Genomic DNA, 17053 nt, shown 5'->3' with positions numbered 1-17053 from the left:
ATATTGCCCCCGTCTAATTTTACCTCTCATCTTCCCTGTCATTCTCTACTCCAGCTATTCAAACTGGTGTGATTACTGAAGCTGACCGTGTCCTCTCCCCCCATGTCTTCAGGTCTCTTCACAGTCCCAGGGGCCTAACAAAGTATGTGGCCCAGAGCAGTCAGTCATTCAAATTTGCTGAACGAAAAATGAATGTTTTCCTCTACACCACTCAATGAACCTTGTGCACCTCTGCCTCCTCTAATTTGCAGTTCTTAATTAGAAGAGAGCTGAATGATCAAGATAACCAAAGCTGTTGGAACACTACACAATTTAAAAGTTCACAGAGTCTAAATTAAAGGCTTTTACAAAGCCAAAGGCTTGAAGTAAAATTTAAAGCTATGTCACCTATTCAGAAGGCTTTCATGCTTATTCTTGATTCCTGACTATATGCTACTTAAGGGTGAGAATACAAGGAGTTGAAAGACCAGCTAAGTGTGTGTGTGGGAGGAGGGAATAATTTTATGTAGAGTAAAACACTTTACTTTGTTAAAATTTTGTTTTAATATTCTATTTTGACTTAAGGAAATGGTTTTCAGTATGGATTCCTGATAACCTCGAGGTCCTAAATGTCTCAAAAAAAACCCCTGAAAGTCTACTAGGTCTACCACTCTAATTGGGTCAGCTTCCCTCTTATCTGTTTTATATGCCAAGGTTTTAAAATAAATCTTAGATTTGGGAGGGGGAAACGGAAGGAAATTCCACCAATAAAAACAATTTGACAAAACCTGTGGGAGTGTATAAAGAAGCCAAATGCTTGTAATAAAGATGTTTCTTTAAAAAAAAATGAAATTATAGTGAAGAGAGAAGTCACAGTCTAGAAGGTATATGCAATATATATGATTGGCAAAAGTTTAGTATCCAGCATACATAAAAACAATCTAAAAAATTCAACAAGAAAATGTGCAAAAATCACAAATAAGCTTTTCCAGCAAAGTAGACACTAATGACTAATAGCAAATAAACACATGAATCTCAAAATAAGGAAAATGACCATTAAGACTATCAACATAATGTCATTTAATACCTTTCCAGCTAGGCAAATTCAGGGAAAAAAAAAAAAAAAAAAGCTGACCTTGTCAAGGCCTGGCAGGGATATAGAGCAGAAGGAATTTTTATATACTTTTATACTGCTCTGGGAAGGTACTTTGGGGGCAAATATCATTTCCTCGTGAAGCTGAGACTCGGCATTTCAATTAATTAGCCTAGAGAAAAGTCTGTGTATGTACAATACCAGATGAAGAGTCCAAAAATATTCATGGCAGTATCTGTAATAGCAAAAATCTGGGAAAAGACCAGTGATACTAACAGTGGAATGTATAATTAATTTGTGCTACATTCAAACAATAAACTCAGTAGTGAAAATAAAATTAATTAATCTCAAAACCAAAAATGAAAATACACGAAGTATGATTTCACTTATATTAAGGTCAATAGGCAAAATTAAGTAAAATATTATTTAGAAATACAATATGTATAAAGCTACAAAGAAAAGAAAGGGAATGAATGACATTTCAGGAAAGTGTTACCTCTTGCAGGAAGAGAGAAGGATGTAGAATGGAAAAAAGCATAAAGAGAGTTTTAAAAGTTCTACTAATATTCTATTTCTTATGCTGAGTGGGGCATAAACAGTAATAGAGGTAAAGGGAGCAAGGAGCAGGACAGACTTTTTTCTTCCAAAGCAAAGAACTACCAGGAAGCAATCAGAAAGACTCTTGACAAGAGTTAATGGCAAAAGATGGTACAGAAGACATTGAAATAACTAAAATTTCAGGATGCCATGGAGGGGGCAAAGGTATATACCAGAGTGAGAACTTTGGTGCTAAAATTACTCAACTAAGAGTCACTAAGAAGCGGTAGTCCTTTACAAACAGCATATTAGCTACGTGGTATTATTTATTTATTATTTATTTATTTATCAATATTTTATAGAAAGACAATTTCTGCCCAAAGGAGCAAGATCAGCCTATTCCCTTATACTACTATGAAAGTTCAGATGACAAAGGCAAAATTTTTTATGCATTTAACATAAGCAGGCCAGGCTCTGGCTACCACAGACCCCTACTGAATGACAGAAAAATGTGGTCTTCCAATTATAAGGGGGTACTGACATAATGGAGAAACAGTCAGCCACTATCATTTAAATTAAGGGAGCATTTTCCAGACCTGTTCACTCTAAGTGGGTGCCAAAAAAATATCTTGTGAGACTCTTCCTTACAAAATGTTATAATGCCTCTCAATATACTAAAAACCATTTAATTACAGATTGTGCTGGACTTGCCTGGCTGTCCAGTGGTTAAGACTCTACACTTCCAATGCAAGGGGGACAGGTTTGATCCCTGGTCAGAGAACTAAGATCCTACATGCTGTGTGGCATGGCCAAAAATTTTTTTTTAAATTGTAATTATTAGTTGTGCTTTATGATTAATATTGACTACTCAGGCAAGGAAGATCAATAAATTATGTAAATACATTACATCATGGGGCAAAGACATATTTAAAAAAAAGAGTCAGCCAATTTCCAATGTTCAATCTGATCAGGAAACAGGCTCTTATGAGAAAACATATTAGAATACTAGGTGGGAAAATCTAAAAATAAGCTATTATCCAAGTCAAATTTATAATCACCAGTTGACTTTTCAGAGCACATTACAGGGGAAAAAGAACCTTTTACTATAAAATTCTTGTTGCCTAGATAAGAAAATATCCATTATCATAGATTTTGTATTTTATATATTTTTAGTCAGCATTTCCTCTAAATCAATGGAAAACCATAACAATCAATTAACAAGAAGCAAAATCTGGTAAAGCTGTTTTGCAGACCAGTGATTTCTAATATTCTGCCCTTGTATCAAGAGTATGAATAATAAAAATATTCACATTCTTACGTGAACATTGATTTATGTTCCTTCCTTTACTGAAAGCTCCAGAGACAGCTATTAGAAAATGTATTGGTCTGTTCACTTTCTAACTTTTGAATAGCTTCCCTTTGTGCCATTATTCATATCAATACACAAGTTTCAACCACATTGTTTAAAAAAAAGACAATTCACTGTTCTGCTCACTACTAAAATGAGGAGGGTCCCAAAATGGCACCAACACCGGGGTCCTCATGGTAGAATTAAGCTTCCAAAAATAGCTGCCTCCAGTGTCTATGTCTCCAGGGTGAGCTCCAATTGCCTCCTGCCTCTCCAGGAGACTCTCCAAGATCAGCAGGTGGGTCTGACCCAGGCTCCTTTTAAATTACTGCTTCTGCCCTGAGTCCTGGAGCGTGTGAGATTTTGTGTGCACCCTTTAAGAGTGGAATCTGGATTTCCCACAACCCTCTGTCTTTCCCAAAAGTAAGCTCCACTGGCCTTCAAAGCCAAATGTTCTGGGGGTTCATTTTCCTGGTGCAGGAACCCTGGGCTGGGGAGCCCAACATGGGGCTCTGACCTTGGGGGAAACCTCTGAAATTGTAATTATTCTCCCATTTGTGGGTCACCCACGCAGGGCTATGTGTTTTGACTGTAAGTCTGACCCTCCTACCCATCTCATTGTGGTTCCTTCTTTATATCTTTAGCTGTAGAAGACCTCTTCTGCTAGATTCTCATCAATAGTTGCTCTGTAAATAGTCATTAATTTTGGTGTGCCCATGAGAGGAGGTGAGCTCAGTGTTTTCCTATTCCACCATCTTGGCCACTCCCCTACATATACTTAATTAACATTACAGTGAAGACACTTGGCAGACACCATCTTAACAAAATAATCAAAATGAACATCACCGATCATGATATTACTTGACATCATGTGCCTCCTAATGAGATGCTCTGAGAAGAGCACAGCATTACTTCTGTGGTATTCCTGCCAAAAATACATAACCTGAATCTAACAATGAGTAAACATCAAACAAACCAAGACTGAGGACTACTCTACAAGGTAACTGGAATGTACTTTGTTTTTAATTGCCAAGGTCATGAAAGAGAAGGAAAGATTGAGGAATGATTCCAAACTAAAGTAATGTAAAGCGACATGACAACCTAATACAACACATGGTCCTAGACTGGATTCATGAATTATAAGAGACATTAATGAGACCAACAGTGAAATGTGAATGAAGTCTGTGGATCAGATGCTAACATTGAGTCAATGTTAACTTCCTGATTTTGATAACTGTACTGTGGTTATGTAGGACAGAATTCTAGTACTTAGGATACAACAAGTAACAGAACACCTTGTTTGCAAATTACTCTCAAAATGGTTAAAAATGTCATAATTGGGGAACTGAGTAAAAGTATACGGGAGCTCTGTGAACTACTTCTGCAACTTTTAAGTGTATTTAAATGTCTAAGTTTTTTTTTAATGGACAGTGTTTTGTTGTAAGCAGTAATATAGTTGCTTTTCTGAAAATCCCCATTGAAGTCAGTTCTGCCATACTAGTGTAGCAATTCATAAACAGTTGTAATATGAACAAATTATCTCATATAACTAAATATCTTACTTACTCTAAAGATAGAAAATACTAATACAGTAGGAGTCAAAAGCAGAATAAATTAACTCTTAAGGCAAATTCATAGATGCATATACCTGCATGCCATAGCAAATTCCAAGAACAGGCTTGCCAATAGTGAATATTGCTGGATCAAACCAGGGAGCATCTTCTGCATACACGGAATTAGGTCCTCCAGAGATGATAATAGCACTGTGGATTTAAGGAAGAGAGTAATGAAGAATCTTTAACTGCTAATTCTTATACAAGTTCTATGCCCTCTCTTGCTTGTACCACTGAGGGAGACTTGATACAGATTCAGAGATTTTGTTATGTTTTCACTATGCTATAGCAGATCCAGATTCTATCAGCCTATTAACAGCCTCTTACACAGCTTAATTTTTTTTGGCCGCAGCATGTGGGATCTTCATTCCCTGACCAGGGATCGAACACGTGCCCCCTGCAGTGGAAGCACAGAGTCTTAACCACTGGATCACCAGGGAAGTCCTCTACACAGCTTACTTATTTTTACTCTACTTTATTGCAATACATGGAAGTTTATCAATTCAACAAACACTTGTTAATAAGTACAAAATTCCAAATATATAAAACCAATGTTTCAATCTATGAAGGTTAGCCTGTATTTGTTTTGTTTCCTCATCAATGGAGGAAGTAAATGAGAATTCTAAAGCGAGATGGTGAAAATACAGGTCTCCTGAGAGGTCAGGAGTGAAGCAGGTCACAGCAGGACAACTGAAGGTATTATGAAGGCCCTGGATCATGCAGGGCAAAATACTCTACAATAAAGAATGGCAGAAAATGTGAAGAATTACCTAACTTTGCCTGTTTAAAACCTGTCCAATATTCCCATCAATTTTACCTGAGACCTAGGAATAAGAGCTAACACGACTTGCCTTATATGCCCTGCTCTCAGAACAGTGGTCAGTATTATCACTTAACTACATTACAATTTATAGAGCATTCCATGGGTTAACTTGGGAATAGAACTATTCATATAAAGAAAGCTGAAAATTGAGGCCTATATTACTCACCTGGCCTCTAATATAGCTAACTTTGATCCTCAGCATTCAATCAAAAACTTTATAGAACACTTTAATGTTATGATTTTTACATAAAAATTCAGATTTCTAGATTTTCTTTAGGGAAAACAAGGGGGAAAATCTGCTAATACTGGACTTTCACTCTTACATGGCCACAAATAACTGGAATCACAGAGAGACTTGCACCTTCAGACTACTCATGCTCTCCAGTTTACACAATACAGGCATACTTATGCCTTTCAGGCCTCTCAGTTTTGGCCTCTCCCGTTGCGGAGCACAGGTTCTGGCTGCGCAGGCTCAGCGGTCATGGCTCACGGCCCAGCCGCTCTGCAGCATGTGGGATCTTCCCGGACCAGGGCACGAACCCGTGTCCCCTGCAATGGCAGGCGGACTCAACTACTGTGCCACCAGGGAAGCCCATAATGTATTTTTTTTTAATATTCTAACAATAATTTAAGTAAGCACAAAAGCCGTACTCTTTAAATCTTGTATTGGTAACATGAATTTTGGTATACATTATGTCTGCCAGCTTATCTCTTGCAAAAGAGACTGAAGATAACCTAATCAGATGATGAATGTGACATCTTTAAGATAACAATTTTAAAGGGGAATGGGCTAGCCCTAAGGGTAGATATGCAGCCTAGCCTCTTAAAAATGAATAAGCTAAAACTCTCTAAAACATACTTAATAATCAAAATCTCTAGAATTTCAGTATTTAGTTTGTATTTAGTTTTATAAAGGATAACCACCATGCAACTGTCCAGCATCCCTCATTAATCTGCTAAACAACTCAAGGCTATAAAGATTCTTAATACTATTAAAAAGAAAAGGCAACGGATTTAGTCAAGGATAAAACTCAAGCTGCACTTAAGCCAATTATGAAAATTCTTATCTCAGTAAGTCTTGAGAAGAGCTAATCACTCATTCTGAGTTTTCTATTTCTACCCTGCTATGATTTTGAAACAACTTGCAATTACAAGGCCCACGAAGTCCTAAGGCATTCCAGATACCAATTTTATGTATCAAGCAAATCAAGGTTCTAAAAACAGGTAGGTTAAGATGTCTCTTAAGTCATAAACCTAAAATTTATTCTAGAAAAAGGGTGGTCAAATAACTATCTCAGCAGAAAGGATTATAGTAATGAAAGCCACAGTGCTATAGTTCCTATTCTTCTACAGAGAAAAGAAGCTATAGGCATAAGCAGGACCTAGAAACGGTTGATGATCAGGTAAACAAGTGACAAGAAAAACAATCAGACTTCTATTGCCAATATTGGTTACCCTATTCCAAAACATTTGGTCGATTAGTTTGCTGGGGATTTTTGTGTTTGTTTTGGGTTGGGAGAATGATGGAACTTGGATCTGACAGAGAGCCATTCAGATTTCTTGCAGTTTTTGATTCCCTTAAAACTGGTTCTCACTGGCAAATCAAGACAGTTGAATTAGATAAACTTCTTACTCTAAAATTCTACAGTTTAAAAGAGATACCTGTTTTTAATCTACATCCTAAAACTAGAACAGAGTTAAATGTAGACCTGCTTTTTCTGATTTGCAATTCACTCTATTTCAAAAAGAAGAAACAAAGGATAATGTATACTCATCTGTGAAGTTTTTAAAAGTTAACCATTTGTCTAATGGAAAAACATTATGTTTTTAAGAAAAATTAAACACATTATATTTTGGAAGAAATACAGCATTAAGGCTTAAGAGCTAATTAAGGATATAAACTGCAGTTGCTTGCTTCTGAATAACATTCAATTTAAAAGCAAACATTAATTCCAAGAGAAAAGACACAGCATTAACCAGAAATAGTTGTTAAAGGAAGAAGTTACAAGTCATTTTGACTAGTTTTAAGTGTACAAACTATGGAATTAGCCCTTAAATTAGAAGTCTTCATAATTTAGAAACTAGTTTCCTGGAATAGGAAGCAAAAGAGACTCACTGTACACAGAACTCTCTAATTTAGGTATTGTAGCCATTATACATATATATTCCTTTGAACAAATGCTCTGGGATGAATGAATGAATGAATGACCATAATAGCCAGATCTAAGTCTGATCCAGAAACCCTATGAAACATAAGATGTTCAAACGATAAATTCTTAAAACTATGCAAATAAAATTAATGTAATCTTTTCCTTTAATTTAAATTCCTTTTAATTCCCAGAGCCATGGGAAATTTCTTGTAAAACCATTCCATGTCTTAGTTTCATTAAGTAATTCAGTGCCCAAAAAAATTAATAAAAAAATATCCTACAATCTAAGCTCAGCCTCCTCAGAAAAACATAAGTTAAAAGTCTACCGGAATCCTTGCTCTTTTACGGCAAATGCTGGTGTTTCCAAGGGGAAGATTTCAGACTGCACAAACAGTTCCCTCACTCTCCGGTCTATGACTTTCCCATACTGAGCACCCGCATCCAGAATGACAACAGCTCCTTCATAGTGGTGGTGGCCATCCTTAAGGTCTCCTCCGGCATTCTCCAGCTGCAAATATTAACACAAATGTCTTAATTATGAGAATTATGAAAATTAGAGCTACTTTTAAAAACTGTGGTCACTGTCAGCTCCAAAAACACACAGAAACTGTTAACTTAGGATTTTGAGTTGCCAATTCAAACACGTCTTAAGATTTTTATACATATCCATACACAGGCATAAATATAAGTTACCATCTACTGACGACATGATATAGTCACTTTATGTTTAATGCATCTTATACACATTATCCAATACTAGGGTAAGCATACAGTCCAGCTGTGCCAAAATAAAGTACTGGTTTATGCCATGCCTGTTATACTGGCATTATTATTAATAGTGCCTCCTTCGAACCTCAAAAGCATCCAAGTTTGGGTAATAAATTATATGATCACCCAATCTAACTGTCACAGCATTCCTATGAGGGACATACTGATGAGGAACTGAAAGTTTCCTCCCAGAGTATATAAGCATACCCAAATTCACTTTATTAGGATTTTTTGTATTACCTGAGGAAAAAATATATATGCATCTGACCCATAACACTAAAAGTTTTTAAATGTTTTAAATGTCCTATCTCTGACAAGTCTACATTGAAAACACTCTACTGGAGAGCAATTTGGCAAAACATAAAATTTTAACCATATGTGCTGAAATATTTATCTGGAGTGTGCTAAAATATTTACCTGGAACTGGCTTCAAAATAATGCAAGGGCAGGTGGGTATGGATGAAACAAGATTGACTATAGGTCAACCACTGAAGTTGGGTGATACATATATTGTGTTCACTTTAGTCTCGATTCTGTTTTTGTTTATTTTACATAAGAAAAAGCTTTAAAATGTGTATGTACCCTGTAAATCCACTTGGAGGAAGCATATACAATATGATCCCATTTTAAAACATTTTGTGTAAAAGTGCAATGTATGTACATGTATGAAAAAGAATGTATAGACAGATACACACCAAAATATTAACAGAGGCAGTATCTGAGTACTAATGGAATTATAGTAGGTGATTTAAAATTTTTCTTTATGCTCTTCAGTATGTTCAAATATTTACAATACACATATTTTTGTAGTTTTTCCCCCTCCAGTTGTAAAATTTGCACACTAAAAAAAATCTTAAGCCAGCCCCTTAGGCATCTGTGTAACACTTTCATACCTCTTCCCTCTCCATTTAAGTGAATAAATACATGCAGACTGTGACTTCCCTGGTGCTCCAGAGGTTAAGACTCCACGCTCCCAATGCAGGGGGCCCAGGTTCCATCCCTGGTCAGGGAACTAGATACCGCCTACCACAACTAAAAGCCTGCATGCCGCAAACAAAATATCCCACGTGCTGCAACTAAAGATTCCTCACACCACAACAAAAATCCCATGTGCCACAACTAAAACCTGGCGTAGCCAAATAAATAAATACATAAATATTTTTTTAAAAAGTAAATAAAAAGAAATGCAGACTTCACAACACCACTAACACTTCTTCACTGCAGTAATGAAAAAGCAACAATCACAGGCATCTACAGAGGAGGATTTGTGAGAGGAACTCAACCATAGGCCAGAAAGAATTCCTCAGATCACAAAATGAAGGTTTTAATCATAAGAATATCAAGCAATGTAGAATAATCAGATCACAGAAAACAGAAGTTTATAGAATATATTAATGCAAGAAATGCTAAAACTTTCTCCTTTCAGACCTTTACCCTTAGTCTTAGTATACGTATATACATACACATTCCCCTTTAAGGAATTTATCTAAAAGTATTTTAATTTATTTTTTGTAAAGAATAAAGTACTTTTTAAAGACCACTATGTTATTGTGTAAATGTCTCAGATTTAGGTCCATTATCACCTTCAAAATTTTCACCAAATCCAAGTACAACCTGTTTTCTCATATTACAGGCAGAGTTCTCACTTTGCATGATTCTGATACGCAAGAATTTCATGCCATGCTTTATACCAGGGTTTAGTTAACTACGAACAGTCCCCAATATCATGGCTCCAATTTCAGTTAACATACATTAACATATAATAATTACATAAAGTTGCTCGTCAATTCACAAATCATCACATAAATAAGATGAACATCATGATCAACAGCCAATCATGTCCCTTCTCTCAAAGTCTACTGGTGATTAGTCACTGCACAACAAACAGCCAAGAGTGCAATTGTGCTGCCTTCTTGTTGCCCAGTGATAAATCCACATGCCATCTTACACATATGGATAATCAACGAAGATGAAAGTGCACCAAAGAAATTAAAAGTGATATGCTGGAAGTGAATTTCGAATCCAATGTAAATGGAATTATGGAAGAAATAGCTGGCTGTGGCAAGGTTGACACTGCTGCAGTATAAGCCCCTCTAGATGTGCAGTCAGAGGAACTTAGTGAAGGCGACTTATCAACATCAATGAGTGGTTGTGATAAAACGGATAACAATGTCCCAGAGGAAGTCACTCTGAGAAAATACTTCAAATTAAAGAAACTCTTGGAGATATTTCATGACATTCAAAGTGCAAAGGATAAAATGTTGAAAGCCATCAAAGCATAGAAAAGATGTGAAGGGAAGCACTGTGTAAAAAACTTATCAAGAGTAGCTTAAAAAGAAATAGGGCTTCCCTGGTGGCGCAGTGGTTGGGAGTCCGCCTGCCAATGCAGGGGACGCAGGTTCGTGCCCCAGTCCGGGAAGATCCCACATGCCGCGGAGCGGCTAGGCCTGTGAGCCATGGCCGCTGAGCCTGCGAGTCCGGAGCCTGTGCTCCGCATCAGGAGAGGCCACAACAGTGAGAGGCCCGTGTACCGCAAAAAAAAAAAAATTAAATTAAAAAAATAAAAAGAAATAAAGCACAATTCTCAATGTTTCTAAAGTTTTAAGTGATACTAAATAGTAGTTTCACTACTTCCCTATTCTTTATAATTAACAGTAAGAATATTTCAACAAAAAATTTTAAAACGTCACAACACCATCATAATTTTCCCATTGATTATATGATTGCTTTGCATGGTTTCAGCTTGCAAGTCCATTTTTACGATCATTTTACTATCACACAGTGAGGACTGTCTATTTCTTTAAATCAACCATTTTTTTCTTAAATAAATTAGTTTTAAAAGAAAATTTTATAGTTTTCTTAGCACGTTTTAAAGCTGTTCAATCAAATGACATCAGAGATCACTGAGGAAACACTGAATCCTTGCCTCACTTCTTTCTACCTCAGCTATCAACTTGCCTATCCAGCAAAAGCTTCAACAAGTCAGGGAAAAGCAAAAAGGTCACCAGTAATAAAAGCAAAAGTTCCATTCCCTGAAAACCTTACATCTATTTACTCTTACTTCACACAGAGTTGTAAAGTCTGATCATTAGGCTTCCAAACCCTCAAGGGATTAGAAAGAGCACCCTAAAGAGAAAAATAGCTCATTAGTCACACCATTAGTTGAGACAAATGAAATTCAACATCACAAGACAGAAAAACCTATTATATCTATTTATAAAATTGATTTAAAACTAAAGACGAAGGCTATCCCTCTCAGGTGACCTGAAGTCATCATAATAAAGTAAGTAATGTTCATATCTTTTACTATAGCAAGAATGTTAAGTAAAAACTAAACCATATTCAGCACCCTATTTAAGAATAAAGCAAAAGAATCTTGCAGATACTATAAATATGGAAATGGCATCATTTTTGGATCCTCCTGAATCTCCTCATATCACTGACCACCGGATATCAAAACCAGAACCCAAGACATATATCATATAACTAAATGATAAGTTATTCCTCCAAGAACCCCAAAATACAAGCTGGTGGGAATGAACTACCAGAGCCACAATCCCTGTGTTACAGCATCTGTGTGGGAAGCAACCAGGAATCATTAAAGAAAACCAGAGAATTCCACAATGGCCAACAGGTAGTAGCTAAAAGGCACAGGGGCCAATTTAAGAACAGCAGCTGCACTGGGAGGAGGTGTGGCCACTCCAATGGAGCAGAGGCAGCAAGAGAACCTAAGGGTTTAATTCCCCTAAACCTTTGAAACTGACAGGCCAGGACTCCCTTCTGGGTCAGGGCTCACAATAAGGAGCAACTGCTGGGATGAGAATCAAAATTAGTAGGATAAGCCTGAACCAAGATGGCGGAGTAGAAGGACACGCTCGCTCTCACTCCCTCTTGTGAGAACACCAGAATCACAATAGGCTGCTGGACAATCATTGAGAGGAAGACACTGGAACTCACCAAAAAAGATATCCCACATCCAAAGACAAAGGGGAAGCCACAATGAGACAGTAGAGGGGCACAATCACAGCAAAATCAAATCCCATAACTGCTGGGTGGGTGACTCACAGACTGGAGAACACTTATAGCACAGAAGTCCACACACTGGAATGAAGGTTCTGAGCCCCACGTCAGTCTTCTCAACCTGGTGGTCCAGCAACGGGAGGAGGAATTCCTAGAGAATCAGACGTTGAAGCCTAGTGGGATTTGATTGCAGGACTTTGACAGGACTCGGGGAAACAGAGATTCCACTCCTGGAGGGCACAAACAAAGTAGTGTGCGCATCGGGACACAGGGGAAGGAGCAGTGACCCCATAGGAGACTGAACCAGACCTAACTGCTAGTGTTGGACGGTCTCCTGCAGAGGTGAGGGGTGGCTGTGGCTCACCATGGGGACAAGGATACTGGCAGCAGAAGTTCTGGAAAGTACTCCTTGGCATGAGCCCTCCCAGAGGCTGCCATTAGCCCCACCAAAGAGCCCAGGTAGGCTCCACTGTCGGGCTGCCTCAGGACAAACAACCAACAGGGAGGGAACCCAGCCCTACCCATCAGCAGTCAAACGGATTATAGTTTTACTGAGCTCTGCCCACCAGAGCAACAGTCAGCTCTACCCACCACCAGTCCCTCCCAACAGGAAACCTGAACAAGCCTCTTAGATAGCCTCATCCACCAGAGGGCAGACAGGAGAAGCAAGAAAAAAAACAATCCTGCAGCCTGTGGAAGGAAAACCACATTCATAGAAAGATAGACAAGATGAAAAGGCAGAGGATTACGTAGCAGGTGAAGGAACAAGATAAAAACCCAAAAAACAACTAAATGAAGTGGAGATAGGCAACCTTCCAGAAAAGGAATTCAAAATAATGATAGTGAAGATGATACAGGACCTCGGAAAAAGAATGGAGGCAAAGACCGAGAGGATGCAAGAAATGTTTAACAAAGACCTAGAATAATTAAAGAACAAACAGACAGAGATGAACAATACAATAACTGAAATGAAAACTACACTAAAAGGAATCAATAGCAGAATAACTGAGGCAGAAGAACAGATAAGTGACCTGGAAGACAGAATGGTGGAACTCACTGCTGCAGAACAAAGAAAAAAGAATGAAAAGAAATGAAGACAGCCTAAGAGACCTCTGGGATAACATTAAATGCAACAACATTCGCGTAATAGGGGCCCCAGAAGGAGAAGACAGAGAGAAAGGACCCGTGAAAACATTTGAAGAGATTGTAGTTGAAAACTCCCCTAACATAAGAAGAGAAATAGCCACCCAAGTCCAGGAAGCACAGCAAGTCCCAGGCAGGATAAACCCAAGGAGAAACATGCTGAGACACATAGTAATCAAATTGGCAAAAATTAAAGACAAAGAAAAATTATTGAAAGCAGCAATAATTGCTGCTTTTCAATTATTGAAAAACGAAAAATAACATACAAGGGAACTCCCATAATGTTAACAGCTAATTTCTCAGCAGAAACTCTACAAGCCAGAAGGGAGCGGCATGATATACTTAAAGTGATGAAAGGGAAGAACCTACAACCAAGATTACTCTACCCAGTAAGGATCTCATTCAGATTCGATGGAGAAATCAAAAGCTTTACAGAAAAGCAAAAGTTAAGAGAATTCAGCACCACCAAACCAGCTCTACAACAAATGCTAAAGGAACTTCTCTAAGTGGGAAACACAAGAGAAAAAAAGGACCTACAACAACAAACCCAAAACGATTTAAGAAAATGGTCATAGGAACATATGTATCGAAAATGACCTTAAATGTGAATGGATTAAGTGCTCCAACCAAAAGACACAGGCTTGCTGAATGGATACAAAAACAAGATCCATATATATGCTGTCTACAAGAGACCCTCTTCAGACCTAGGGACACATACAGACTGAAAGTGATGGAATGGAAAAAGATATTCCATGCAAATGGAAATCAAAAGAAAGCTGGAGTAGCAACACTCATATCAGATAAAATAGACTTTAAAATAAAGAATGTTACAAGAAACAAGGAAAGACACTACATAATGATCAAGGGATCAATATAACAGAAGATATAACAATTATAAATATATATGCACCCAAAATAGGAGCACAATACATAAGGCAACTGCTAAGAGCTGAAAAAGAGGAAATCGACGGTAATACAATAATAGTGGGGGACTTTAACACCTCACCTACACCAATGGACAGATCATCCAAACAGAAAATTAATAAGGAAACCCAAGCTTTAAATGACACACTAAACCAGATAGATTTAATTAATATTTATAAGACATTCCATCCAAAAACAGCAGATTACACTTTCTTCTCAAGTGCACACAGAACATTCTCCAGGATAGATCACAGCTTGGGTCACAAATCAAGCCTCAGCAAATTTAAGAAAATTGAAAAAATATCAAGCATCTTTTCTAACCACAACGCTACGAGATTAGAAATGAATTACAGGGGAAAAAACATAAACAACACAAACACATGGAGGCTAAACACTACATTACCAAGTAACCAAGAGATCACTGAAGAAATTAAAGAGGAAATCAAAAAATACCTGAGACAAGTGACAATGAAAACATGACAATACAAAACCTATGGGATACAGCAAATGCAGTTCTAAGAGGGAAGTTTATAGCTATACAAGCCTACGTCAAGAAACAAGAAAAATCTCAAATAAACAATCTAACCTTACAGCTAAAGGAACTAGAGAAAGAAGAACAAACAAAACCCCAAGTTAGCAGAAGGAAAGAAATCATAAAGCTCAGGGGAAAAATAAATGAAATAAAAACAAAGAAAACAACAGCAAAGATCACTAAAACTAACACCTGGTTCTTTGAGAAGTTAAACAAAATTGATAAACCATTAGACAGACTCATCAAGAAAAAGAGGGAGAGGACTCAAATCAATAAAATTAGAAATGAAAAAGGAGAAGTTACAACAGCCACCGCAGAAATACAAAGCACCCTAAGAGACTACTACAAACAACTCTATGCCAATAAAATGGACAACCTGGAAGAAATGGACAAATTCTTAGAAAAGTATAACCTTCCAAGACAGAACCAGCAAGAAATAGAAAATATGAACAGACCAATCACAAGTAACGAAATTGAAATTGTGATTAAAAATCTTCCAACAGGGGCTTCCCTGATGGCACAGTGGTTGAGAGTCCGCCTGCTGATGCAGGGGACACGGGTTCGTGCCCCGGTCCGGGAAGATCCCACATGCTACGGAGCAGCTGGGCCTGTGAGCCATGGCCGTTGAGCCTGTGCGTCCAGAGCCTGTGCTCCGCAACGAGAGAGGCCACAACAGTGAGAGGCCCACATACCGCAAAAAAAAAGAACAAAAAAATCTTCCAACAAACAAAAGTCCAGGACCAGATGGCATCACAGGTGAATTCTATCAAACATTTAGAGAAGAGCTAACACACATCCTCCTCAAACTCTTCCAAAAAACTGCGGAGGAATGAACACTCCCAAACTCATTCTATGAGGCCACCATCACCCTGATACCAAAATGAGACAAAGATACTACAAAAAAAGAAAATTACAGACCAGTATCACTGATGAATATACATGCAAAAATCCTCAACAAAATACTAGCAGACAGAATCCAACAACACATTAAAAGGATCATACACCATGATCAACTGGGATTTATCCCAGGGAAGCAAAGATTCTTCAATATACACAGATCAATGTGATACCCCATATTAACAAATTGAAGAAGAAAAACCACATGATCACCTCAATAGATGCAGTAAAAGCTTCTGACAGAATTCAACACCCATTTATGATAAAAACTCTCCAGAAAGTGGGCATAGAGGGAACCTACCTCAACATAATAAAGGCCAAATATGACAAACCCACAGCAAACATCATTCTTATTGGTGAAAAACTGAAAGCATTTCCACTAAGATCAGGAACAAGACAAGGATGTCCACTCTCACTGCTATTATTCAACATAGCTTTGGAAGTCCCAGACACGGCAATCATAGAAGAAAAAGAAATAAAAGGAATACAAATTGGAAAAGAAGAAGTAAAACTGTCACTGTTTGCAGATGACATGATACTATACATAGAGAATCCTAAAGATGCCACCAGAAAATGACTAGAGCTAATCAATGAATTTGGTAAAGTTGCAGGGTACAAAATTAATGCACAGAAATCTCTTGCATTCCTATACACTAAAGATGAAAAATCTGAAAGAGAAATTAAGGAAACACTCCCATTTACCACTGTAACAAAAAGAATAAAATACCTAGGAATAAAACTACCTAGCGAGACAAAAGACCTGTATGCAGAAAGCTGTAAGACACTGATGAAAGAAATTAAAGATGATATCAACAGATGGAGAGATATACCATGTTCTTGGATTGGAAGAATCAATATTGTGAAAATGACTATACTACCCAAAGCAATCTACAGATTCAATGCAATCCCTATCAAATTACCAATGGCATTTTTTTATGGAACTAGAACAAAAAAATCTTAAAATTTGTATGGAGACACAAAAGACCCCGAATAGCCAAAGCAGTCTTGAGGGAAAAAAACAGAGCTGGAGGAATCAGACTCTCTGACTTCAGACTATACTATAAAGCTACAGTAATCAAGACAATATGGTACTGGCACAAAAACAGAAACATAGATCAATGGAACAAGATACAAAGCCCAGAGGTAAACCCACACACCTATGGTCAACTAATCTATGACAAAGGAGGCAAGAATATACAATGTAGAAAAGACAGTCTCTTCAATAA

General features: G+C 37.5%; 1 protein-coding gene across 3 annotated transcripts in view; it reads right to left on the bottom strand.

Moving 5' to 3' along the window:
• Nucleotides 1-17053, bottom strand: part of GMPS (guanine monophosphate synthase) — a 114045-nt gene that overhangs the window by 53963 nt on the left and 43029 nt on the right. For all 3 annotated transcript variants that reach the window (XM_033855401.2, XM_033855402.2, XM_073803821.1), the window contains 2 exons: nt 7870-8051; nt 4606-4720 (listed from right to left, as the gene is read on the bottom strand). In XM_033855401.2, coding sequence (XP_033711292.1) covers nt 4606-4720; nt 7870-8051 — 297 coding nt within the window. The remainder of the gene's footprint in view (nt 1-4605; nt 4721-7869; nt 8052-17053) is intronic.

This window comes from Tursiops truncatus, chromosome 4, assembly GCF_011762595.2.
Source record: "Tursiops truncatus isolate mTurTru1 chromosome 4, mTurTru1.mat.Y, whole genome shotgun sequence".
NCBI classification, from domain to species: domain Eukaryota; kingdom Metazoa; phylum Chordata; class Mammalia; order Artiodactyla; family Delphinidae; genus Tursiops; species Tursiops truncatus.
The sequence above is the reverse complement of the archived record's forward strand: the minus strand, read 5'-3'. Positions and strand labels throughout refer to the sequence as shown.